Here is a 24,720-nt window from a genome sequence, read left to right as displayed (position 1 = left end):
GGACCGGACTGGAATGAAGTGGATTTGGGAGTGGGACTAGAAATTGGAGTTGGGGCTGGATAGGGGGTTGGAGAGTGGAATCTTGATTAGATGCTGGGGCTGCGGGACTGGGTTTGGGGAGCAGGGTAAGCACCCAGGTTGGGGATAGGGTAGAGGAGGGTTCTGAACGAGGAAGGGCGCAACTGGGAACCCGAGGGGCAAGTTAGACTACTGGGGCTGCGCGCGCCGCCGCCCGCCTGGTTGAAGCGACCCGGCACCGCCCGCGGTGAGGGGCGTGGGGGCGCCCGGGGCAGGCCGGGAAGGGGGGGCGGGCCTCCCCCTGGGCGGGCCGGGGCGGCGCTAGGACCGAGCGAGCGGAGGGAGCCTAGCCGGGCGGAGCCAGCGCCCCCCGCCCCCCGCCGGCCGGCTCCCCTCCCCCGGCCGCTGGTTCGCTCGGCTTGCAACGCTGCAGAGGCTCCTAGGCGGCAGCGGCGGCGGCTACTCCCTCTTTCCCTCCCTCCCTCTCTGTCCGTCCATCCGTCCGTGCGTCTGTCCGTTCGGCCTAGGTCCGGCCCGCAGCATGGCCGGCGTCAGCTTCAGCGGCCACCGCCTAGAGCTGCTGGCCGCGTACGAGGAGGTGATTCGGGAGGAAAGCGCGGCCGACTGGTGAGCCCCCCGCCCCCGCCCCCCGGCCCCTTTGTCCCCGCGCCGCCGCCGCCGCCGCGCCTTTGTTCCCAGCCGGCCCGCCGCCGACAGCCGGGAAGGGAGGGGGAGACCCCGAAATGGTGCATCGGACCGGGAGGGCCAGGGAGGGGCTGCCTTTGTGCGCGCCGGGGGGAGGGGCCGGGCGGGCCGGGCGGGCCAGGCGGGGCACTGCTGGGCCCCGAGCGCCCCGAGTGGCCCCAGGCAGGCGGTGGGAGCGGTGACCGGACACGGGCCGGATGCACGCAGGGTCCAGATGTGTGGCCCGGGGCCGCATGGCCCTACGGGAGCCCATCCCCAGTCCCTACCCTCCCCCCGGACCCGGGGGACAGGTGTGTGCGGGGCGGCCAAGGGCACCTTCTCCACCTTGGAGCTGGCGGGGACGGGGCGGGGACCAAGGTAGCGGAGTCAGCGCAGCCTGCCCGGCCCAGCTTGCCCGGCCGCAGCACAAAGGAAAGCTCGGGCGGGGGAGGAGCGGAGCGGGCCGGGGGCTGGGGCGCCCCGCCCACCGGGGGCCGCTTGTCGTTGCCCGCCCCCGCCCTCCCCTCCACTCTGGGCTGGGAGGTGATGGAAGGGCGTTCTTTGCCACATGGCAAGCTCGAAGTGACTCCTTTTCCCCTCCCGGGTCACGGAGGAGGCAAGAGTGAGCCGTCGTCTCCCCCGACCTGGACGGGATTGCAGGGACAAGGCAGCTGGGCTGGGGGACGCCAAGGGGACAGGAACTGCCTGTCTATGGGGCCAGCTGGGGTACCTGGGAGAAAGCCTTCAGGCGCAAATGTACGGAGGTGGGCCCCTTTCACTTGGTCCCGTTAGTTAGACCATTTGCCCACGGCAGCTAGGGGCACTCCTCTCCCAGTGGGGGAGGGTCTGGGCTGCTGCTCTCCCCCTCCCCCAGCTGTTATCGTGCCCCTGAGCCGGGGGAGGGGATGGACCACCAGCTCTGGGGCTGGAGTCCCCAGAGTGGCCAAAAAGCCAAGGGATTCCACACTTCCCCATCCAGGAAACAGCCCCCCAGAATACTCTTCCTGGGGCAGGTGCCCATTCTGTTCCCTGCCTCTCTTCATGCTGTCAGGCAGAAGACAGCTTCCTCTCCCCAAGGAAACTGAGGAACAGAGTGAGCACAGGCCTGAGTGGCCCCACTTGGGCTGGCCTCACCCTCAAGATGAGAGGGCAGCCAGATAGGGCCACTGACCTAGGGGGCTGGAGGAGGGGACGAAATGGCCAGGCGTCGATGCCACAGCATTGCAGCACTGGCGGGCGGCCAGGCCTGGAGGAATGGACGAGGGAGACAAGCTCTGTGTCCTGCAGGTCAGCCACAGGAGAGGCTAAGCAGACAGGAGGCCCACCCATTGTCCCAGCCTGCCCCTGGGGGCTGAGGTCATGGGAGGAGTTCGGGGCAAGGGGCCTGCTTGGCCTGGTGGAAGAGCTGGCCCTAAGTTGTGGGCCCTGCCTGTTAATCCCTGCCTGGGAAGTGACACAGCCCACTTCAGAGCACCCCTCATGCCATCCAGTCTGGGGAACCTTGTCTACCACCACCCACCCCATTTTCCCCTAACCCCCAGAAGCAGAGCTCCAACAGCCCTGCGCGGGGACCACACAACCACTGCTGCCCCACATCCTGCTCAGCAGAGGCCTGCCTGGCTCCCACCACCCAGCAACACCCATATGGCCACAGTGATTTATTCATCATTGGCGTGCATCACCCCCCATCTGGGCTGTGTGTGGGACACACACACACAGATGCACACACCCTTCCTCACATATACACACGTGTGTTCAGTCCCAAGGGCCTAGCTAACATTTTGAAAAAAAGTGTGAGGGCTGTATCCTGGGGAGAGGGGGAGCAGGGCAGGAGTGTGTCCCTCTCCCACTTCGTGCTCAACCACAAGCCAAGGGTCAGTGGTCTCAAGACTCAGGGCAGACCTGATCTCAGAGGCCAGGAAAGAGATGTCTTCAGTAAAACTGTTGCCTGCCGAAGGGGATTGACACTGCCCTCCCTCACCTGGCTTCATGGGGCAAGGCTTCTGAAATGGACCACTGAGCCCTGACGTAGGAACAGGGGCCAGGGAGATTAGATCATGTGGGAAAGGCCAGTGTTGTCATGACTGTATACAAGTCCCTGCCCCCTCTGATTCTCTGTGCACTTGTGAAATCGAAGGAAGGGATTGGGCTCAACCATATCTGGGAAACCTAAGGCCTTTCTAGCTCAGACATTCTGCGTGTGTGACTAGACTCAGCCCTCCAGTCCCAGCTGACCTCAGGATTGCCCTGGACCTGCTCACTCCAGCTCACTCCTCACCCTAGTCCAGGTTCTCTGGCCTAGGTGGTTTCTAAGAGTTTGTGTCAATATCACAGATACCTACCGGTGCTGCTCTGTGCTGGGCCCTGGGACCCAGAGCTGTATGTGTTGATTCATAGAGTTAGAGGTTCTGCCCCCATGAAGATTACCATCTGGGCAGTGTCTCCAGGGTCCAGAGCTGGTGAAACGTGTAGATTCTGATTCCCTGTGGGGTTCACCAGCTCCCACCCCCCAGGATGGATGTGTCTTATGCAATTGTGGGGTCTGGGATGGGTTCAGATGCCTCTAAATCCCTGGTGGGGTCTGGGAAGTACTCTGGAGAGGCTGACAGAGCAAGGCTTCCTGGGGATCTGCCATGGCCCCCCCCCCGAAGGGTTTCCACGGTGGCGGTGGGGGTTCAGAACCAGGTCTGGCCTTCCATGTGAAGGGCACTCCAAATGCAAAGATGGGGTGGGAGATATGAGGGTGCCACCCAATGTGACCCAAGTGTGTAGTATGTACAGGAGGCCAGGGAAGGGGTTGAATTTAGGTGTGGATTCAGACAGGGGAGGGATGTGGCTGTAGCAGAAAAGGTGTGTGAATGGGCGAGGGGGGCTTGGAAGGGGTTGAGGATTTAGGGGCCTGGGGCAGGGCACGCCTTCCTGGGAGGAGCAGGGGCCGTCAGCCTTGGAGAGGTCCGGATACCACCTCCCAAGGAAGTATGATGCTTAGAGCAGCGTTTGGGAGCCAGGATCCTCCGGTTCTGCCTCAGTTTCTCATCTGTGGGTTGGAAAGGGGCAGACTCTGCTTTTCTGAGGGCCCTTTGTTCCCAGTGGTGGGTCAGGGCAGAGGACAGGTGGTGGGACAGCTGTGCGGGAAAGCAGCTGCCAGGACTCGGTGAGGGCAACAGTTGGACAAGGAACTCAGCCCCACAGCCCACCTGTGTCCCTCTTGGGAGGGAGGGACCTGGGAAGGGGAGGGGTTGGGGGGCCATTTGGCCCTGGCAGCAACCTGTGCTGATCTCATGGGACAGATTCTCCCTCCTTCCTCCCTTTCCTCTTCACTTCCTTGTCATACTTCTTCCCTTTCACTTGTTTTATTCTCTCTTCTTCCTTTCTGCCTGTGTCTCCCTCCCCTCTCCCCTCCCCTCCTCTTGTCCATCTCCCTGGAGCTCCTGCCTCACCCCCACCCCCATCTCCTGCTGCAGCATTGGGGAAATGGTAGTGTGGGGAAGGGTCCAGCCCTTCTGAACTGCAGAAACAAAGCCATTCCTTCTTCTCGCCCCAGGCCTCTCCTCCCACTGTGAGCAGATGGGAGGCACCTCTGCATTCCCTTCAGTGAAATGGATGCTGTGCCCCAGCCACCTGGGGAGAACAAGCCAGGGCAGAAAAAGCTTGGGAGGAGGAGGGTGGGGCATGAATGCTGGCTCAGCTTTGTGGCTAAGCTAGGGCGGAAAGGCTGGCAGTCCCAGGAGGCCAGGGCCTTGGCTAGGGTGGAGGCAGCCTCAGGGTTGGAAGGCTGGGAGAGCGCAGCCATCCCAGGGCCAGAGTCTGGGCAAGAGTGACAGAGGTGACCTCATCCCCATTTCTGAGAGGAGGAGTTGGAGGCTGAGGGCTGGTCCCTGGGGTCCTTTGTGTTCAAGGAGAATGCACTCGGGTGGGCCGCTAGTGTGCCAATTGCCGAGTTGCCATGGTTACTGGGGGATGCCCAGAGCTGTTAGAGCACCAGGTTCTGTCCTCCCCCTCCTTCCTTGCAGGGGGGGCGGGTACCAAGGCACGTGCCAGGTAGGCTCCTGGTGTTGGCCAATGGGGGCTGAGGAGCTCGGTAGTCAGGGAACAGTAACCAAGGTAACCAAGGAACAGTAGCCTTGGAAGCTCCATTGCACACCACTCTGCTCTGTGGAAGGCAGCCGGAGCCAGGGCCCGGACGCGCTGGATTGGAGGCGCTGACCTCAAGCAGGCGGTGGCAGCGATTTCTGCCCCATCCCCTACTCCCCACCTGACCTAGGCCCTAAGCCTCCCTCCACTGGGCTCACAGTCCACCCCCTGCTGGGCTCCGTCAGAACCGTCAGAACCCGGTGCCCAGCCCTATTGTCATGATGATGCTGCCCCAGCTGGTCTGGAACCAGCTCCTGGCCTGGCCCCTCCACTTTCCTCCGCTTACCCCTCCCCAGAGCCATCTCCACCCAAAATTGGCAACTGGGGCTCTGAAAGTTCTTCCAGCCGCCCCTCCCTCTCCCCAGGGCTCTGTACACATATGAGGATGGCTCCGATGACCTCAAGCTTGCAGCGTCAGGAGGTAAGAATTCCAGCCATTCCTTTGCCTTTCTTTCCGCCCCCTCCTCCACTTATTTTCTTCCCCACCCGCCTGGCTCTGGGCCGCCCTCCTGCCTGCATCTGACAGCCCCACACTTACCTGGCAGTGTCCTTCTTCCAGTCATCCCTGTTATCCCCATTGGGTGGGGAGGGAGGGGGCCTTGTTTTCCCTATTGAGTGACTGAGGAGGAGACCAGAGCACTTTCAGAGAGAAAAAGAGACTTGCCCAAAGCCACACAGCTAGAAGGAAAGGGCCTAGGAGGCATGGGCAGCCCCACTCACCATTTCACACCAAGGCTTCTTTCACACTGTTGGGGTTGGGCACCAGCACCTCAGATACATGATGTGTGAGGAGGGAATGATGCGAGAAAAGGGCTAGAGCAAGCAAACACTTCTTAGTCCTACCCCAGATCAGCTCCAGAAGGTTCAAAGACAAAGCTAGACCCTGCCTGCCATCCCCTCACTCCTACAAAACTATGGGGCTTCCACGGCTTAGAAGCCAGAAAGCCCCTGGGGGGAGGCCGCTGAGCCTGGGAGAATTCTCTCCTGTGGGGTTCAGGCCCTTCACGGAGGAGGGGGTATGGGTTTAGGAAACAGGAGTCCTGACACCCTCCTGACTCCCCCAGAAGGGGGCTTGCAGGAGCTCTCGGGGCACTTCGAGAACCAGAAGGTGATGTATGGCTTCTGCAGCGTCAAGGACTCCCAGGCTGCTCTGCCAAAATACGTGCTCATCAACTGGGTATGCAGCTGTAGGCTGGGGAGGGGCACCAACTGACTCTGGGAGAGACTCCCTCCGGCCCTGGGGAGGATGGCCTGGGGGCTTCACCTGCTGCCCCGTCTCCCGACCCCTCTTCACTGGGTATCTTGCAGGTCGGCGAAGATGTGCCTGATGCCCGAAAGTGCGCTTGTGCCAGCCATGTGGCTAAAGTGGCTGAGTTCTTCCAGGTGTGCGTGGAGCCAGGCCCCATGGGGACAGGGACAGCCACCCAGGGCGGGGTCGGTATGCTGGGGTGGTGACGGGGGCCACAGTGCTGCCTGAACGCTGCCTTCTTGCCAAAGGGCGTCGACGTAATCGTGAATGCCAGCAGTGTGGAAGACATAGATGCAGGCGCCATCGGGCAGCGGCTCTCCAACGGTCTGGCGCGGCTCTCCAGCCCAGTGCTACACCGTCTGCGGCTGCGGGAAGATGAGAACACTGAGCCTGTGGTCAGTGTGGGCCTGCTCTGGCTGGCCCTGCCCTGGGCCCCTGTGTCTGGCCCTCCCTTGTTCCCCACAGTGCCCTTATTTATGGGGGTTCCCAAAGCACCAGCCTGCTCTCTGTGCTTATGCCCTGTAACTTGACTCTACAGGGCACCACCTATCAGAAGACAGACGCAGCTGTGGAAATGAAGCGAATTAACCGTGAGCAGTTCTGGGAGCAGGCCAAGGTGTGGACCCCAACCCTGGCCTTCGGGCTGAGCTGCCCTTCCCTGACCCCCTGGAACCTGTCACCCAGCTCCTCGTTTTAGCAGTGTGCTCCAAACCACATACTCCTCTGTCTCAAAGAGAGAAAGCCTTTTGGCTTTGTTGCATAGGGCCCATCCCCAGAATTCTCAGAACTGGTACCTCCCTAGTCATGGGTTTGGGATGGGATGCAGGGCCGGGCTCCCCAGCTCAGGCCTGCACTTCCTTGGTGTGGGGGTTGCAGAAGGAGGAGGAGCTGAGGAAGGAGGAGGAGAGGAAGAAGGCCCTGGATGAGAGGCTCAGGTTTGAGCAGGAGCGGATGGAGCAGGAACGGCAGGAGCAGGAGGAGCGGGAGCGACGCTACCGGGAGCGGGAGCAGCAGATTGAAGAACACAGGTGCAGCCCCGCCTGCCCCGGCAGTCTGACCTGGGTGCCCCGGCAATCTGACCTGGGTGCCCCGCGTGCCTGCCCTGAGGGCACCTGTTGGCTTCTTGTTCCAGGAGGAAACAGCAGACTCTAGAAGCAGAAGAGGCCAAGAGGCGGTTGAAGGAGCAGTCGATCTTTGTAAGTTCTGAGCCAAGGCTCCCAGCTCCTAGTCAGGCAGAGATGAGGCTCCCTGTGCCTGGGCCTCATGGGGGAGATCAGGGCTTGGGAACAGTGCTGGGTGCCCTGGAGACCTCTGCACAGGCCTGGGGGGCGCCTTGGAGGGTCAGGCCAGGTACCTGATCATGTGGGGCTCTGGCTTCTGGCTGTGGATAGAGACCTCTTTGGAGAAGCTTATCCTCTAGATTGGAAGAGAAAATGCCCTTAACCCAGGCACTCCCTGCAAGGCACCCCGGTCCCTCCTCAGTGGGGCCTCTGGGGCTCGGGGTAAATCAGACTTTGCTCCTGCACTGAGAAGGCCCAGCCACCACACAAGAGTGGTGTGGAGTCATGTGAATGAATGGGCTGGACCTGTTCTTTGAGTGTCTCTATGCAAGTGTGTCTCCTTGTTCCAGGGGTGCCGCCGAATCGCCAAACACTGGGAACAGCCCATAGCTCCTGAGGATTGGCATTTTGGAAATCACAGAGGGGTCACATCTCTGTGGTTTGAACTGAATTTTGCATTTCAGAAATAGCTAGGGTTATTCAGGGCTGAGCATGGTGCCATTCAGGAAGGGAGGCCTGGATTGGGATTATAATTGGCCGATGTTGGGCCCTGGGGACTCACGGGAGGTCCAGGGTCACATCCAGAATAAGACAGCTCTGCAGGCACCAGCATTACCAAGTGCTGTCTGTCATAGGTGGCTCTGATCACATCAACTGCCAGGGTGAGATGGAGCCGAAGGGCAGCTGGTTGATCAACTCTTGCCTCAGTCATTCATTCAACACACACTTGCCATGTGCCACCTGCCATGTGCCAGTGAGAACAAGATGGGCAAGGTCTTTTTGAAAAAGCTTATTTTTATGGGAAATTGGGCTGAAGATGGCACACGCACACGTGAAGAGGGAATCATATAGTGAGCCCCCTGAACTGATTGCTTATTTTCACCAGTTATCAGTATTTTTGGCAAAGCCTTAAGGAGCTTGCATCATTATAGCCTCATCTGGTCCTTCATGTGTGGCTCATGTGACAGCGACAGTGGATGTGCTGGCAGGTCAGTGTGATGGCTGTACAACTTCAGGCTACTCCTAAGGAAGGTCCCATATGAGAAACTTTGGAACTTAGCACCACGAAATGCTTTCTCTTAGTTTAAAGAGCTATTCTTTTTCTTTCCATTTAAAACAAGATTTATTTATATCCCTTATCTTGGCTCCCTTTTTGTCTGGGCTGCCAGGGAGCTCCCATGTATCTGAAGATGCTCAGGCCCAGCAATGCCTTTGGCCTTCATGGATAGAGTATTGATCCCTCTCTCCTACGCACAGCTCTAATTTGTTCTATGTTATTCACACTGTTGGTAGTTAAAGCCTTTGTGATAAACTGCCTGTGGTCTTTATTTTTGAACTAGACAGAGGAACCTAGGGAGATTACACTAGGGGGCAGAGAACAAGCAAGGGCTTAGCCGTTCTTTTATGAATAGGCAGTGAGTCTGGCCTGACTGGAGCCCAGTCGGCTGAGGAGCAGGGGGAAGCCTATTGGAAGGGAGAGCAGGGTCAGGGGAGGCATTTAGACTTCATTCTGGAGGACATACAAAGTTATTGTAGGTGAGAACCCTTTTGCAGGGTGATACTTTGAACATCATTCCCTTTATGCACCTTGACCAGTGTTTTAAGTTCTATCTGGGTTCTGTGTTCAAAAACAAAGCAGCCTGGCTCGTTCACTACCTCACCTAGAGCTTTTTCTCTGCCCACTCCAGTCTTTTCTGCCCAGTTTGCCACATGAGCAGCAGGGGGCGCTGATGAAGAAGTTTTTGGTGTAGTGAGTTCGATTGAGCAAACATGAAACAACTTGACCCTTATGCTGGCCACTCACACACAGACCTGAGTCCATATCCTATGTCATTCATGGGGGCATGGGGGAGATGACCCCAGAAACAGGAAATTATGATACAGTGTACTTTGTAGTGTATGCCAGAAACACCTGTTGGGGACCTAGAGAAGAGAATGACCTGATTGTGCCAGGGTGCTTTTCCTTGAGGAGACAGTGCCCAAGCTGGGGCTGGAAGTGGGAGGAGTCATATCTGGGGGTGGGGTCAGCACTGGGCAGGGAGAGAGACTCATCTCTCATGCCAAGGCATGGAGGAGGGACGCTGCATGTTCCAGGAACTGACTGCTTCACGGCTGACGACTTTATGTCTATGCCTCATGGCAGGGGTAGGGGGCGAGTGAAGGTTGGGGTTTAGAGAGGGAATGGGGCCAGATCAGCGAGGGGCTCTGACCACCTGAGGGATTACAGTCTCAGGACAAGTGAGTGACTAGGCAGGTACAGTAGAGTGGGGAGTGGTGGGGACTGCAGCAAGCTGGACAGCACATGCCCAGGTGAGGGGCAGCTGCAGCGTGGTTCTGGCCTACAGCTGCCTTGGGAGAATGTGGACCAGTGTTGCCAGAGCTGGCATTTCAAGATGGGTCCAGATCCAGGTTTCAGTGTGAAACTTCCAGATTTTGAAGCGGTGGCAACTGATTAGTGTTTTTTTAAAAACAATACACCGTCTGTGGGCATCTTCAGAACTGCTTGCTGTGGCTCATGGGAAGCTCTGGAGGGATTTTAAGCTAGGAAAAATCACGATCTGATCTGCGTTTTGGAAGTTTCTTCTGGGACTATAGAGAATAGACTAGATGGGGAGAGTAGGGAGGTAGGAGCTGGTGAGGGAGCCTCTGCCTGGATGCCCAAGTCCAGGCAGTGCTGATGGGAGTGTGGTGGGCAGGCACTGGCGGGGGAGGTCTGAGAAAAGTAGACACAAGGAAGGAGAGCTCCTGGGGGCCTGAGTGGCAAAAGATTGTGTGAGGGAACAGGAGATGCTGAGCCAGCTGGGTGTCTAGGGCTTGGCCAGTGAGTGGAGAGAGGCTGTGTGACAGTGGTGTGGGGACCAGAGGTGCCACCGCTAAGGCCCTTCCTGCCATGGAAGGAACCTGGGAGCTGTAAGAAGATCCCTGTGGGGGTGGAGTGCCCAGGACACTGTTTGGTTTCCAGGGTGATCAGCAGGATGAGGAGGAAGAGACCCAGATGAAGAAGTCAGAATCTGAAGTGGAGGTAAGATATAGGAGGATGGAGCAGGGGCAGTGGGCAGGGCTACCTCAGCCTGGCCAGGCCCTGACCCCTAGCCTCGTGCCCCCAGGAGGCAGCGGCCATCATTGCCCAGCGGCCCGACAACCCTCGCGAGTTCTTCAAGCAGCAGGAACGAGTCGCATCAGCCTCCACAGGCAGCTGTGATGTGCCCTCGCCCTTTAACCACCGGACAGGTAGTCCCAGCCCCCTGCTCTGCCCCGCCCCCCACTCCTTAGGTTTGGGCCCTGAGCCTCTTTGGGACTGTTTCTTGGAAGGGAAGCCTTGCCCAAGGACCCCTTGGAGAAGGCCAAGGAGGCCCATCAAATGTGCTTCCATCCACCACTTCCCAGGTGGCAGGGCCCTGAGACAGGCTCAGAGCAAGTTGATGTTGGGCCTTGGCTGTTCAGTGGGTGGTGCCAGGTGGGCAGCTCTGGCGTGGGCTGAGGCACCCCACTGGCCTCAAAGAAGGAAGCAGGGAGTGGCCCTGCTAGGGTTGAGCTAGGTCTGGCCTGGAAGGCTGGTGGGTGCATGTGCGGTGGGCTGACCCTGACCCTGACCCTGACCCTGAGTCAGAGCAGCCTGGGCCTGCACCATGGCTCCCTGTTCAGCTTCTCACTACACAGCTTCTGCCTCCTGCTCCAGCATCCTTCCCCTCCCTGTCTGTTGGTCCCAGTGTGTTGGCACCTGCTGCTGTGTGTGAGCCCTCTGCTGGTGTCTGGGGTTGGGGGGCAGGCTGTCAGCTTATCAGCTGCTCAGAGAGGCTGGCTGTGTGTGGCAGGCTCATTGCTGTGCGGCTGGTGCTGGCAGGAGTCGGCTGACGCTTAAGGCTGTGGCCCAGCTTGAATGAATGTGTGCCTTGGATGTGGGCAGCTTGGACATCCAGGGCCAGCACTGGGGGTGGCGGGTGAGATCTCTGCACAGGGTAGGGGAGACTGACCCTCTCTTGTCCTCTGTCTCTTTCTCTGTCTGTCTCTCTCGGCAGGTCGTCCGTACTGCCCTTTCATAAAGGCATCGGACAGTGGGCCTTCCTCCTCCTCCTCTTCCTCCTCCTCCCCTCCACGGACTCCCTTTCCCTATATCACCTGTCACCGCACCCCAAACCTCTCTTCCTCCCTCCCATGTAGGTAGCAGCCCCAGGCCTCGGCGGGGGGGTAAGGAGGGCCCCGCTTCCCAGCAGCCCCCTCTGCCCTCGCTCCCCCGCCCTAGCCTGACCGCTGATGTCTGGAGTTTATTCCTAGAGCAGGTACTGCCTGCCTCTTTCCCCTGGCCCTGCAGGGGCGCTGGCCCCCAGGGGCCTGGCTTATAGGGTTTGGAGCTGTGGTCTGGCCCCTGGGGAGCTCACAGCCTTCACCCAGACTCCAGAAAGGAGGTGCTGGCCAGGCCCTAAGGTGAACAGTCCTGGTCCCACCCAGCTCCTCAGCCCTTGCTGACCAGCCTGGGGCTTTGTTCCGCAGGCAGCCACTTGGATAGCCACCGGAGGATGGCTCCCACCCCCATACCTGCCCGGAGCCCATCCGACTCCAGCACGGCCTCCACCCCTATTGCTGAGCAGATCGAGCGGGCCCTGGATGAGGTCACATCCTTGCAGCCTCCACCACTGCCACCACCGCTACCACCAGCCCAAGGTGAGTGAGGGGCCCCACCTGCCTGGGGTCTCCCATCAGCCCCTGGGCTGGCAACCCTGGGTTGCCATGGTAACAACTCCCCAGGGATCTGGGCTGCCCATCATCAAGACTGCACTGCCCTGGAGGTTGCTGTGGCCGGGGGGAGCCCTTGCGCTGCACCATCAGGCCTGCCTGCTCTGAGTTGCAGGGCCTCAGCTCTGAAGGGGGCTCGGGCCTTTCTTCCTCTGGGTACTGAGTGGAGTCAAGGCAGCCTGGTGGAGCTGGTGCAGCATGCTTGCCCTCTGGCCCAGCTGGAAAGTGTTCCCCACGGACGGCTGAGTGGAGTCCTCTCCTGGAGTCCCTGACTCCCTCACTCCTCAGGGGTGGCTAGGGTATGGTAAGGTCTCCATCCCTTCCCCAGGGGAGCAGATCATAGCTCTCTCCTTGATCTGTGCTGTCACAGAGACCCAGGAGCCCAGCCCCTGCCTGGAGAGTGAAGAGACCAGCAAGGAGGCCCAAGCAGCAGCCCCTCAGGCCTGGGCCAGCCTGGTGGAGGAGTCTCTTCTGTCAAGGGAGACTCCCCGGGGGCAGGGCAGCCCCACGGAGGACTTGATGTTCATAGAGTCTCCAGATGAGGCTGCCCTGGCCACCCCTTTGGAGCCTCCTCCAGCCGGCACCACTGCAGCCGGCACCTCTGTAGCTGACGCAGCTGACACCATCGAAACCGACACTGCCGAGGCTGACGCCACTGTTGCCAACACAGCCGCCCCTGCCGCTGCCAGCCTCATTGACCTATGGCCTGGCAACGGGGAAGAGGCCTCTGCACCCCAGGCCTGGGAGCCACAGGCCGAGCCCAGGGCCCCCACGCCACCCTCCAGTGCCAAGGTCCCTCTGGCAGAGGTGCCCCTGCTGGACCAGGTGGATCAGGAGCCCCTGCCACCAGTGAGCAAAAGCTGTGCCAACCTTCTCAATTTTGATGAGCTTCCTGAGCCGCCAGCCACCTTCTGTGACCCAGAGGAAGTAGAAGGGGAGCTCCTGGCTGCCCCCCAGGCCCCAGCTCTGCCTTCTGCTCTAGAGGAGCTAGATCAAGAGCCGGAGCCAGAGCCCCACATGCTGACCAATGGCGAGACCACCCAGAAGGAAGGGACCCAGGTGGGGACAGAAGCAGCCTGGGGGGAGGGGTGCTGGTTAGGGCTCCAGCAGAGCTGCATTTCTCAGAATTGCAGCAGCACCTCCCTTCTCTGTGACCGATATTATTGGGGTGAAGCGCCAGTCCACTCCCCCTCACTGGCCAGCTCTGCTTTTGTTCCCAGGGCAGGCATCTGTGTTTCCCAGGCAACCGCTGATGGAATCGCCGGTTGCTGGGGAAACGGGCTCGGGCCTGGTAGGTCACCCCTAGCCCTGGAGGGTGGGGTCCAGCGACCTGGTGCTTTTCCCCTGCAGGCCAGTGAGGGGTACTTCAGCCAATCACAGGAGGAGGAGTTTGCCCAATCAGAAGAGCTGTGTGCGAAGGCTCCGCCTCCTGTGTTCTACAGCAAGCCTCCAGGTAGTCTTGGGATGGAGGATGAGAAGGGATCTGGGCGGGAGTGCTGGGTTTGTGGGTGAGCAGGCAACCCCCACGTGCAGACGGGGACCAGCACGCCTATCAGGGGTCGGGGACATAATGGATCTGCTGAGCCATCTCCTTAACGGCCCTCCCCCCTCCCGACCCCTTAGAAATCGACATCACCTGCTGGGATGCAGACCCTGTACCAGAAGAGGAGGAGGGCTTCGAGGGTGGAGACTAGTGGTGCACCCGCCCTAAGGCTGCCCTCGCCAAGGCCGCCCACTTCCAGGCCTCTGGCCAGACGGCCTGTCGTGCCTGCACTCGCAGCAGCTCCGCCTGGCACCCACTCCGGATTCCGGCCCTGGCTCAGACTCGGCCGCTTCCCCACCCACAGGGCCTTTGACAGCTTTTCTCTTTTTTTTTTTAAAGTGGATAGGAGACTTGTACAGTTGACTGGTTTTCCTCCCGTTGGTAGTTGAGACGCTGTTGCAGATTCCACCCTCTCCCCACCCGGTCCAGATTGTAGCTCTTAGAACTCCCTGCTCAGCTGGCCGGGGTGGGCCTCCCCCTGCTTGGGGCCTGGTGCGGGGGAGCTCTGGTGGGAAGATGTGCCCCCACCTCTTTTCCTAGTTTTATGTTTCTTGGAAAAATATCACTTTGTATTCTCTGTCCAGGGCTTCAGATATTTTGCACGAATTTTAAAACATGGCAATAAATGGCTCGTGGGCTCTGGCTCCCTGGGACCCCCTCCCTGCCCTTCTCTTGACCCCTCCCTGCCTGGCCCAAAGGAAGTAGCAGGCCCAGCTGGGGCCCCTCGGCTTCCCTGCCCTCTCCTGCCCCTCCTGCTGGGCAGGTCCCAGGCTGGAGGCCCTCAGATACATTCAGGTCAGGGCTTTGGGGGGGCGGGGGCTTGGGAGGCCCCTCCCTGACTCCTCCCTCTTTGCTTGGGTTCTTTTTCACGTTCAGTAACTGTTTTTTGGAAAGCACAAACTTCTGTAACGGGTCGTGCTCATGTCTGTTAATAAAGAAATCCAGATCCCTTCAGGCCTGCTGCTCCGGGCCTCCAGGGGCTTATCTGGGGTGTTCCGCCCGCCCGGACCCCCTCCCCAAACTCCTCCCGCCTCCAAGGCCGCAGAGGGAGGGACGGACACCTTATGAGAGATCTCATGGCAGGGTCTGGGACTCCCGGGAACCAGTCTCGTCCCTGAAGGCTTACCTCGAGTTTAGCACGTATACACCCTCAGGCCAGCCTGTAGCCAGACAAAATGTTAATGTCCCATGGCCCCGGCGCGCCAGGCCACAAGCCTTCTGGCTGAACCTTGGGCGCAAGCAGTGGCCACCCCCTCCGCTTGTACCAAAGCAGATCACACACCTTTATTATCCTCAAAATGTAACAAACAGGGTAAGAAATCCTCCCCCCCCCCAAGTCCCAGGGAAGCATTTAAAAAGCCCCGCAGTCTGGCCAAGAGTCCGCGGGTGGGGCCGGGACGCCGGGCGCCCCTCTATACGGCAGTAGTCCTCCCGAACAAAGGGATGGAGACCGGCAGGCGCCAAGCTCCGTGCTCCAGAGGCTCGCGGCTGCTGAGCTCCGAATCGGTCCAGCTGGGGAAGACCCGGCGGCCGCGGTCCGCCTGCAGGCAGAGCGCCGGGCATGGCGCCGCGGGCCGCGGGGCGCTGGGCAGGTGCAGCGCCGACGTGTAGCCCCGGTCCAGGAAGAGCGGTTTGTAGCTGGGCGGCGGCTGCTCCTGTTTTTCCGCGCTGTCGCGGCGGCTCAAAAAGGGCGTAACGATCTTTCGGTAGAGGCCGCGCGTGTCCGTGAGCACCTCGCTGTAGGGCGGTGGCGGCTCGGCCATCAACACCGCCTCTTCGTAGCACGGGGGCTTAGACATGTCCGATTCCGCTGCGGAGTGGGAAGCGGTCCGAAGAATGAGGCCACCCGTCCCCTGCCTCCCGCAGAGACCTTGGCCAGCCGCCAATCCCAGGGCCACCGCGAGGGAGCCCGCTCCTCCCTCCTCCGTACTCGGGAAAGCAACTCGGCGGAAGCCCCGCCCGTCTTAGTGAGCCCGCCCCCTGCCGGGGCCCCGCCCACCCGTGTCCGGGGCCCCTCCCGGCGGAGGTCGTGCTTACCTTGGCGCGGGTAGCTCCAGGGCCGCGGCGGCACGGAGAGGTGCGGCGGCGGTGGGTGCGGAAGCGCGTGGTGGTGTGGGTGCATGTGGGCGTGTGGCTGCGCGGGCCCGTGGTGCAGCAGCGGGTGCACGTGCACATGCGGGTGCGCATGCGCTGGCGCCTCCAGGCGGCCGCGATGCGGTGGTGGTGGTGGCGGTGGTGGTGCCAGGCCTGGGGGGCTCCCGGCCAGGCTGCCCTCGAGCTCGAGGGGCTCCAGCTCGAGGGCGCGCAGGTTCTGCTCACGCAGTCGCTCCTCCTGGCGCCGTTTGAGTCGGCGGCGCAGGAAGCTGCAGAAGCAGCAGAGCAGAACGATGAGCCCCCAAATGAGCCAGAAGCCGGCGAAACACGTGAGAAACGTGTAGGTGCCCTGGGACATAACCATGGCGGCGGCGCGGGCGGCGGGTCCTCGGCTGCTTCACTGGACACTGCTCTCCTCTGCGTGGCCCCGGGCCCGCGCCACGCTCCCAGGTGCCGCCAGCGTTACTTGGGGGCCCGCGGCCGGGGGCTGCCCGCGGCTGGGCTCAAGTAGTGCGCGCGCTGGCGGGGGGCAGTAGCGGCGCCCGCTCCTTCCCATGGCGCCAGCGGGCGTGCGGGCTGCCTCACCCAGGGCCGCGCGAGACCTGTGGGCAGACACAGGGCGCGGTGAAGGCGCGCTGCGGCCCCTGACGACGTCCCTGTGCGTCCCCGCGCCCTGCGCAGTCCCGGGAAAGCCTCCTTGCGGGAACCCCCGCACTCCCCGAGGGGCCCGGTGACGTCACCGAAGAGGCTGACATCACTCCTAGAGGCTTCCCGGGTAGGGTTTCCCCGGATCTGAGACAGGGCCGCCACCGCCGCTGAGCCGGAGTGCGGAGGGGGACGCTAGACCAACCAGCAGGGGGCGCGCGAGGCCACACTCAGGCCTTGAGCGCGCACAGATTGGCCACCGACGTCCCCGGGGCACCGGGTACTCCAGCTCGGAAAGGTTTTCAGAGACCTGCGGGCCGGCCCCTAAGGCGCTAATAAGGAGTTTGGACGGGGAAAGGGTGGCCCACCTCCGAGAGCCCCACAAGTAACCTGGCCTGGGCTACAGCCCCGTGCATATGCCTGGCAGCCGCCAGCGCTCTCAGTCTTATTTATACCCACCCCCACCCGTAGCTGCCCAAGGCACGGAACACTGGTCCTGCACCGCGGCCTCCCGGTCTTTGCCGCTCTCTCAGGCGGCTCAGACTCAGGACTCCGTCTGCTACTGCGTGACACGGACCTTGCCTTTGTCTGCCTAGCGCGCCTCTCTCCTTTGGTTCCTAGCGTCCCTCGCTTCCTTTCCTCTAGGCGCCTCCGCCTGCCAGGTTGCAGCTCCAGTTCCGCTTCCCCCACCCTCTACCCATGCACAGCCTTCTTGGCTCTGCTCCTCCAGCTCCAGGCCCCTTCCCCAATTCCCTTCCCTCTGAACAAGGGAGGAAAAGTAAGTGGCACTCAGAAGCTTGTCTTCCGGACCCCCCTGGTCCTGAACCGCTCCAGATGGGCAGCTTTAGTTCTACCTCCTCCACAGCCAGGGCTGAGGGGGAACTGTGCATTCTAAGGTATATGCATGGGGAGGGGGGGCAGGGGGAGCCCTAAACTCTGGGGAGTGAGGAGTGGTTGGCAACTGTTCACCACTCTCACAGAACAGAAATGAACCTTGCGGGGTCAGTGCAATTATTCCTATTTTATAGATGAGGAAGTGGGTTGGCAATCAGCTGTGTAGATGGCAAGTGGCAGAACCCCAGCCTAGGCAGGGGGGAAAGTGCTGCTGCCTGAGCTACTTTGGGGGCCTCTTGCAGGAGCCCCAAGGGCCCTCCCACCCTCAGTAGGCAGAAGGCACACAGGCATTCAGCTCTGGGGGCCATGGCAGGCCTCAGCCCCAAGCTGGGAGGCTCTAGATTAAGCCATCTCCAACTGGTCCACCAATCTGGGGAGAAGCCGGGGCAGCATGCCCCGGCTTCTCCCCAGATGGCTCCCGACTCCATGGCTGCCTCCAGCCATGTGCCACTTGGTGCCTGTGCCAGTCTCTTTCTCCTGGGCCTTCATTCCAGAACAGACAATGGCAGGAACAATAGCTCTGCCCGCCCCCTCAACAACCCCACCATGAGGCTGCCATGGCGACGAAGCCCAGATAAAAACACGATGCTGCCAGTCACTGAGAGTTAATTAAATCTGTTGTTCTCCTTTTCCTAAACCCTCAGGAATTTTCAGGAATGCTCTGAGGACACTTGCACTAACAAGGGGGCCCCTTGGCCTGCAGGGCAGGAACAGCTCTGCGTCAGAAAAGGCACTTCTAGGGTTGGAGATGATGGGATTTCCCTGAATTAGAAGTATCTGCCAGAGGCCATCTAGTGTTTGTCGGGCCTGGTTCTAGCCCTTTACATGCAGAATCTTACGTGATTTTCAACACCTCCTGGTCACTGGGGGTTGTGCCCCATTTGATATATGAGGAGACATGTTCAGAGAGGGAAATGACTTGCCCCAGGTCACACAGCTGATAAGGGGAGGAGCTAAAATTTGAGCCTGAGTGTGAATCCCCAAATTTGTGTCCAAAGGTTTTCCACTATGTGACAAGTGAGATGTCTGTGACAAGCCTGGTGCCCGTGAGCACTTGGTACACGAGGGTTTAGTGGCAGTGGGGGCACAGGGCCGATGGGCCAGTTCTCAGTGTTCCTGCTCCTTCCTGCCAAGGCCCTGGTGCTCCTGGCCACCAGCCCTCAGTTTCCGTGAAATAGCTCAAGGGTGGGAAAGGAGTTCAAGGTGAAGGATGGATGGCATGGCGGTTCCATGGTTCACAAGGAACAAAGGATATGGACCAAGCTCTGAGATGTCCAGCTCAGTGGGCTGGGCGTTAGGCCAGACTAGGGCAGGCCACACCTAAGATTGTCACCCAGGTGACAATGTACCCAGTGCACAAATGGGTGAAATTGTGCACTACAGATTACTAAGTAAGCACAATTAAGCCCATGCGTACCTTGCTTATTGGGTAATCTGACCCTGTTGTCACTCCTCAGCCAGGAGTCTTTGCTGTGTTTTACAGATGTAGAAACGATGGGTCAGAAAGAGGAAGTCTCTTGCTTAGGTCTCACAGCTGAGGGGGCCCTGTGACCCCACTGTGGCTCCATCACCCAGTTTAAGCAGGTATGTGATGCTAACCACACCTCCCTCAGCTGTTGCTCCACTCAGTGGGGATACACTCAGCCTGGAGGAGGCCCTGCCTCCTTCCCTGTATCTTGTCCCCAGGAGTTGCTGAGTATCTTCCCATCAAACCCACAGTAGGTGTTCAGTAGATAAGCATCAAGAGATTCATGGAGACTTTTCAAAATGCTTCACCTGGCCAGGCCAAACTTCTCACCCTCCCCCCGACAAAAAAAAAAAACAAAACGGTGCCCCTTTACCCTCCGTGCCTTCCTGCATGCTCTCCTCTTTGGCTGGGGAGCCCTGCGGACTCACACCCTGTCTAACAGCCTCTGATTCATAGCCACTCTCCTTGCCCACACCCCTCCTGGCTGTTACCCACAAACACCAGTCATTTGCCCAGCTGTGGACCAGGAGCCTCCCCTTCAGAAGGACCCATCCTTACGTCTGCCATTTTATTATTTGTTTTCTGTGTTTCTCTTCCCTTCCCTTCCTGCAGGCTTTGTGAACAATTTTTTAGGATGCCCTCTTGATTTATTGGTAGTGCTTTTGAGCATATCGGTTAGTATCGTTTTCTTACGCCACACACTCATGGGGACCCAACAGGGGGATGAAAGTGAGACCTCCAGTTTCCTCATCTACAGTTGTGGTGCAGATGGAGCTAATCCATGTAAAGGGCTTGGAGGTGTCCAATAGACATTAGCTCTGAGGATGGCAGCTCCGAGCAGAGGACACAGGGATGTGTGTGTCCCCAAGGTACTCCCTGCCATAGGGCTGGACACCACAGGTAATTCTCAACATCTTCCTATGAAGGAGATGAACATTCTTTCCGTTTGACGAATGAGGAAACTTGGCTCAAAGAGATTACATGACTCCCATGGTCACTCAGATCTCTTATTATAGGGCCTGGTGCCTACTATGTGCCAAGCACTGCTGTTGGCACCAACCACATTACCCTCCACATGAATGACCCCAGCACCCCAACCTCAGACCTGCTGCTGGGTCCTTTATCTCAGTAAAGGGCCCATCATTCACTCCATCCACCCAGTCATGTTGTTTCCACATCTCAGAGTAGCATGTCTTCATCTGTCCACTGTCTTCGGTCCCCTCTGCCAACCACCTCGGCCAGGTCACCCTCATCCCTCAGCATCCTTGCTGCCACTCTCTGCTTCATCCTGTGCTCCTGCCCAGGTTGACTACTCTCCATGTGGTCTGTTTCATCCCATCCCTCTCTTGCCTGAACCCTCCAGCAATTTCCCACTGCGCTCAAGACACAGGCCAACTCCTTAACATGGGTTAGATTAGTGCCTCTCAAACTTGAGCAAACATCCGAATCACATGACGGGCTTGCTAAAACAGAGTGCTGGCCTCCACTGCCAGGGTTCCCAACTCAGGATGTCCGAAGGGGCGCTTGAGAGTTTGCGTTTCTCCCAAGTTCCCAGGAGATGCTGATGCTGCTGGTCCAGGGACCAGAGGCCAGTGAGAACCACTGAACTAGATCATTGCCTCCAGGATGAGCTCCTGCCAAGGCTTTTTGAGTCTCACCTTGGGGCACCCTGTCCCTTTGCAGAAAGCATGCCAAGCATTCTCTGGGCTGCCGAGTGTTCGAAGCAAGCACGCTTTCTTGGCCTGCAACTCCGCTCTTGCTGCCCTTGCCACAGCTCTCTCTACTTAGCCTCTTGGCAAGTCAGCCCAGGACTGGGTGAGAAGCCCAATCACAGAGGAATGTTGTGTAGTGGCCTGTGTCCAACACCAGAGGGCTGCCTCTGCATCATCCAGAACATAGGCACTTGTGGAAGGAGTGGCTGCAGGTGTCCGGTTACCTGCTTGGTCTTTTAGCTGTGGGACAAGGACCACCTCAAGAACTAGGTCTGCATCCAGTTCATTCCTGGGATATACTGGCCATTCACCAAAATGCCCCTGAGAGAGAACCCTCTGCTAAGCTTTCACCCCTTGAAGAGTGCTTTATAATGAGCTGAGAAGCCATATATCTCTGTGACTAAGACAACATGGAGGCGCACTCCACGGGCTCAGGAGGGGACAGGAAATCCCAGGCAGCAGGGCTCTGGGCCACAAGAAGCAGCCCTGGACAGGAGGCTGGAACTGCTGGTCCTTGAGCAAAGGGACAGGGGACTCAGGCTAGGAGGAGAGTGTGGTATGTGCTCAGTGAGGGTGGGGTGGAGGATGGGGAACTGCTGACTGCCTTGCACAGCCCAGGACCACTGTTGGGCCCTTGTACTTGTTCTCTCAGTAACACCTAGGGGATGGCTGTTGTCATCCTCATTCTACAGGCAAGGACAGAGGCTCACCTAGGGGCCAGCTCAGGTGAAGCCCAGGCACCTGCAAAGCCTGCTGTTCTGGCAGGAAGGGCATTTCAGGGAGACCCTGGTGACATTTTCACACCCCTCCCACCCCAAGACAGATGAACTGAGGCCAGAGAGGGATGATGGGCACGGAGGTGGCCAGCACCTCATTTTCAGCTAGCCCAGGGCACTGGCTTGGCACCCTATCTGTGGATGCAACTTCTATGGCCCAGTCATGGCCCTAGGCCAGGGACCCAGGAATTGGGAAACTGCAAATGGGACAACAAAGACTTGGACCCCTGTGGGCCGGGGGTAGAGGCCTGATTTAGGCCAGTGTTCACTGTACTCAGCACTGGCTCTCCTCAGGGGGCTGGGGGGAGGGGGCAGATACTCAAAGGCCAGGCTCCTCCCTTGAGACCTGGGACAAATCGACCTCCATCCCCTCATTTGGGCATGGGGATAATTATCTGTACCTCCAAGGGACTTGGCCACACATGTGAAGGTGATTAAGACCCTCTTCAGAGGGTAGCCTGGTGTAATGCTAAGCACTGAAGGGGGAACCCCGGGTTCAAACCCCACTTCTGCCCTAAAAGAGCTGTGTGGCCCTATCCTGGCTCTCCTCATCCCTGAGTGGAGTGTCTTCACCTGTAAATCAAGAATAATGAGACCTGCCTGGTAGTCCCAAGGGGAAGAACAACTGAGAAGGGTATGCAAAGACTCCAGCACATGCACACAGCAGCCTGTAACTAACCAAGCACCAGCCCCCTGCAGCCTCTGAGGCTCAAATGGGGAAACCAGCCCAGGGCGCTACACTGTCCACAAAGCCAGGGGGAGGATGGGGTCGTCCAGCAAGAACTGTCACTTGACAATGGACCAGACGTCTCAAACTCACAACCTTCAGGCTAGACCCAGTTCACTGATCTGTTTTGTTGGCCCACAATCTATTTTTGAAAAATATTCTGATGAGCCGCCAGCATTTGAAAACCAGGAGGTTTTACATAAAGATCTAGATTTCTGGCCTATCTTGAACACTGGATAATCTGGTCATACCAAGCTACAACCTCACATGGTGACGAAGACTACAGTGGAGTAGCTGCCTGGCCCACCTCACTCATTCCATCCCCCTCCCCAGGTGCTGAGACATTTGGGTTTCCAATCTCTGAGCTAGACTGAGTAGCCCACTGCATGGACCCACCTTTGCGAAATTCTCTCCCTCAAAGGCAGGACGGCAAGTCCATCAGGCCACGGAGCCCACAAACCAACAACTAGGGCCTCAAGGGTTCCCCCCAGGAACTGCTGTCCTATGGGTGCTGAGTGGCCACCCACCCCGAACCAGAGCCCTCAGAACCTGCCCAGAACATGAAAGCAGCCCTCACCATTCAGTCTCACCCAGAGAGAGAAAATAAAGGGAGACTGAGAGGTAGGGCACTAGGAAACAAGCCCAGCAGTAGCACAATCTTATATGTATCTAAAGGAGCAAGAATCTGGTGGATTTTGCTGGGAAAAGCAAAGGTCTACCAAGGCCTGAAAGACACATGGGATTTCCTCACCAGAGGAATGTGAAGGGTGGTTAAGGAAGCTCCTCTAGAAGGCTCTCCCATTCTTTTCTGCCTGGGTCACAAAAAGAGATGGGTGACAGGCAGAGAGGGGCTCTGCAAGCAGAGAAACTGGATCTGGAAACCTAGCTCTATCACTCAGTGGTTGTGTGACCTTGGGCAAGTCACTTCCCCTCCCTGAGCCTCAGAGTCTTCACCTCTGAAATGGGGGTAATAACTTACCTTGTGTAATTGTTGGGATAATGAAGGGGTTATCGATGCAAAGAACTCAACACAGGTCTCACCCAGAGCAGGAGGGATGAAAGGAGTCTGTGAATAACTCCAAGCATACTGCTGCCTTTGGGAGACTCAGGCCCGGCTTCCCAGGGCTCCATCCATGTAAGGGCATTACATGTCAAGGCCTCAAGTGCCCCAGACACTGGTCACTGCTGGGGCCCAGGACATCTCCCTGGGTAGGAAAGGAAACCCAGGGGTGGTTGTGGTCGCCGGGATGGTGGGTCTGAGGTCTGTGGGTGGCAGGCATCTGCTGAGTCAGGCCTGGGAGAGCTGGCAGGAGGGCCATTTCTCTGCCCAGCATGCTGCCTGCGGACAGCAGGTTGGGAGGGGAGCCAGAGGTCATTTCCTCTGACTCAGAAGCCATTCTCCTCCCTGAGGAGCTCCCCTGGAGCACCCGCACCTCCATGTGGTGCTGGCCTCCCTGATGGTCAACCTGCATGCCACCCCAGCACAGTCGGGCATTGTGCTCAAACAAGAAAGGGGCACTTGTGAGCTAAACAATGGCCGGGTCGCTCCCATTTGGCCTCGGGCTTGGCTTCCTTGGGTCAGCAATGGCTCCTGCCCGCTTTGCTCCCACCCCTACCGGGAGAATGGTGGCTTGGGCAGAGACCCACGCTGGCCCATGCCGCGGTTTGGCATATGCCCTGGCTGTAAGGAGAAGGGATGCGAGCTTCTTGCTTCTCCTTTGGTAGGGAGCATCATCTCAGAAGGACCCAACTCGGGGCAGGCCGTTTTGCCGGCGGGAGAAGGCCCTGGGTGGTGGTGGTAGTAGTTAGTGGGGGTTCCAGGGCAGAGACCCCAGCCCAGCCTTCATGTCTCCTCGCGCCTACCCCCACACCCATGATTGCAGCCACCCCATGAGCCCTGCTGCGACGACTGCAGCCACGTGGGAGCCAGCTCGTGCCCACGGGGCCGCTCGCCCCCCCACCCCCACCCACGACGAGCTATGGAGGCAGGCACACCCAGACCGGCTTGAGGGGCGAAGGTTGCCCACCCAGGGCGTAAGGGTACTTGCTCTCGCTCTCCCCCTGCGCCCCCGGCTACTGCCCCGCGTGGGGTGGGGGATGGGCGGGAGGGGGCGTCACCGCCCCGCAGCCGCGTTGCCGGGGAGCGCAACCCTGTTGCTGTGGCAACCGTTTCCAAGCGAACCGGTGGCGGCTCGCGCCCCACTCCGGCTCCCTTGCTCGCTGGCACGCTCCCTCCCTCCCTCTGGTGTGGCTTGGGGGAGGGTCCGCCTCGCGGCTGGGGCGGGGGTCCGGGCCAGCGATCCGTGGAGAGGGTGCAGAGCCGCCCGCGGGGAGGGGTTCAGCCCCCCGACCGTCTTCCGCCAGCGCTCCACGCCCGCCCGACCCGACAGAAGCCACCGCGATACTCACGGGCCCAGGCATCCTCCTCGAACTCGTCCTTCTGGTTCGGGGCGAGCGGCGCGAGACCAATGTACAAAGCCCCCAGGCTCGGGGACGCGACGGCGGCCCCGGGGAGCAGACCGTGGCAACGAAAGCGGCTCCTAGTGCTGGGCTGGAGCCGCGGGGCGCGCGCACGGGCGCGTACTCGGCGCGTACCGAGCCTGGCGTGCGCGCGCGCGAGCGAGGCGGCCGGCAGAGGGCCCCCACCCCCAGCAACACACCGCCGAGGAAGCTCCCTGGGAGGGGAGGAGGGGAAGGCCCGCTGTACCCACCTGCCACGCTGAGACATGGCACACACGGGACGCCGGGCTCTCGCCACCGAC

General features: G+C 59.6%; 2 protein-coding genes across 5 annotated transcripts; one reads left to right on the top strand and one right to left on the bottom strand.

Annotated features, from left to right (window-relative positions):
- The first annotated feature begins 447 nt into the window (after positions 1–447).
- DBN1 (drebrin 1) lies at positions 448–14,596 on the top strand. 3 transcript variants are annotated; one of them, XM_064279197.1, is made up of 15 exons: positions 448–645; positions 5,202–5,257; positions 5,901–6,013; positions 6,145–6,219; positions 6,334–6,480; positions 6,624–6,701; positions 6,962–7,113; positions 7,218–7,281; positions 10,328–10,387; positions 10,473–10,596; positions 11,385–11,522; positions 11,857–12,027; positions 12,470–13,158; positions 13,450–13,552; positions 13,723–14,596. In XM_064279197.1, exons 1-15 carry the CDS (start codon positions 560–562, stop codon positions 13,791–13,793), a joined length of 2,127 nt encoding a protein of 708 aa, XP_064135267.1. In that variant the 5' UTR covers positions 448–559; the 3' UTR covers positions 13,794–14,596. The 3 variants fall into 3 exon arrangements, with proteins under 3 accessions (XP_064135267.1, XP_064135266.1, XP_064135265.1); XM_064279196.1 differs by lacking the exon at positions 11,385–11,522 and having other exon boundaries at positions 450–645; positions 5,901–5,944; XM_064279195.1 differs by lacking the exon at positions 11,385–11,522 and having other exon boundaries at positions 450–645.
- Positions 14,597–14,901: 305 nt separating this feature from the next.
- On the bottom strand, positions 14,902–24,534 carry PRR7 (proline rich 7, synaptic). 2 transcript variants are annotated; one of them, XM_064279199.1, is made up of 3 exons: positions 24,368–24,533; positions 15,680–23,743; positions 14,902–15,452 (listed from the first exon to the last, which is right to left on the bottom strand). In XM_064279199.1, exons 2-3 carry the CDS (start codon positions 16,098–16,100, stop codon positions 15,055–15,057), a joined length of 819 nt encoding a protein of 272 aa, XP_064135269.1. In that variant the 5' UTR covers positions 16,101–23,743; positions 24,368–24,533; the 3' UTR covers positions 14,902–15,054. The 2 variants fall into 2 exon arrangements, with proteins under 2 accessions (XP_064135269.1, XP_064135268.1); XM_064279198.1 differs by having other exon boundaries at positions 15,680–24,534.
- Positions 24,535–24,720: the final 186 nt, after the last annotated feature.

Source organism: Loxodonta africana, chromosome 2 (genome assembly GCF_030014295.1).
Source record: "Loxodonta africana isolate mLoxAfr1 chromosome 2, mLoxAfr1.hap2, whole genome shotgun sequence".
Taxonomy (NCBI): domain Eukaryota; kingdom Metazoa; phylum Chordata; class Mammalia; order Proboscidea; family Elephantidae; genus Loxodonta; species Loxodonta africana.
Note: the sequence above shows the minus strand (reverse complement) of the source record. Positions and strands in the feature narration are given on the sequence as shown.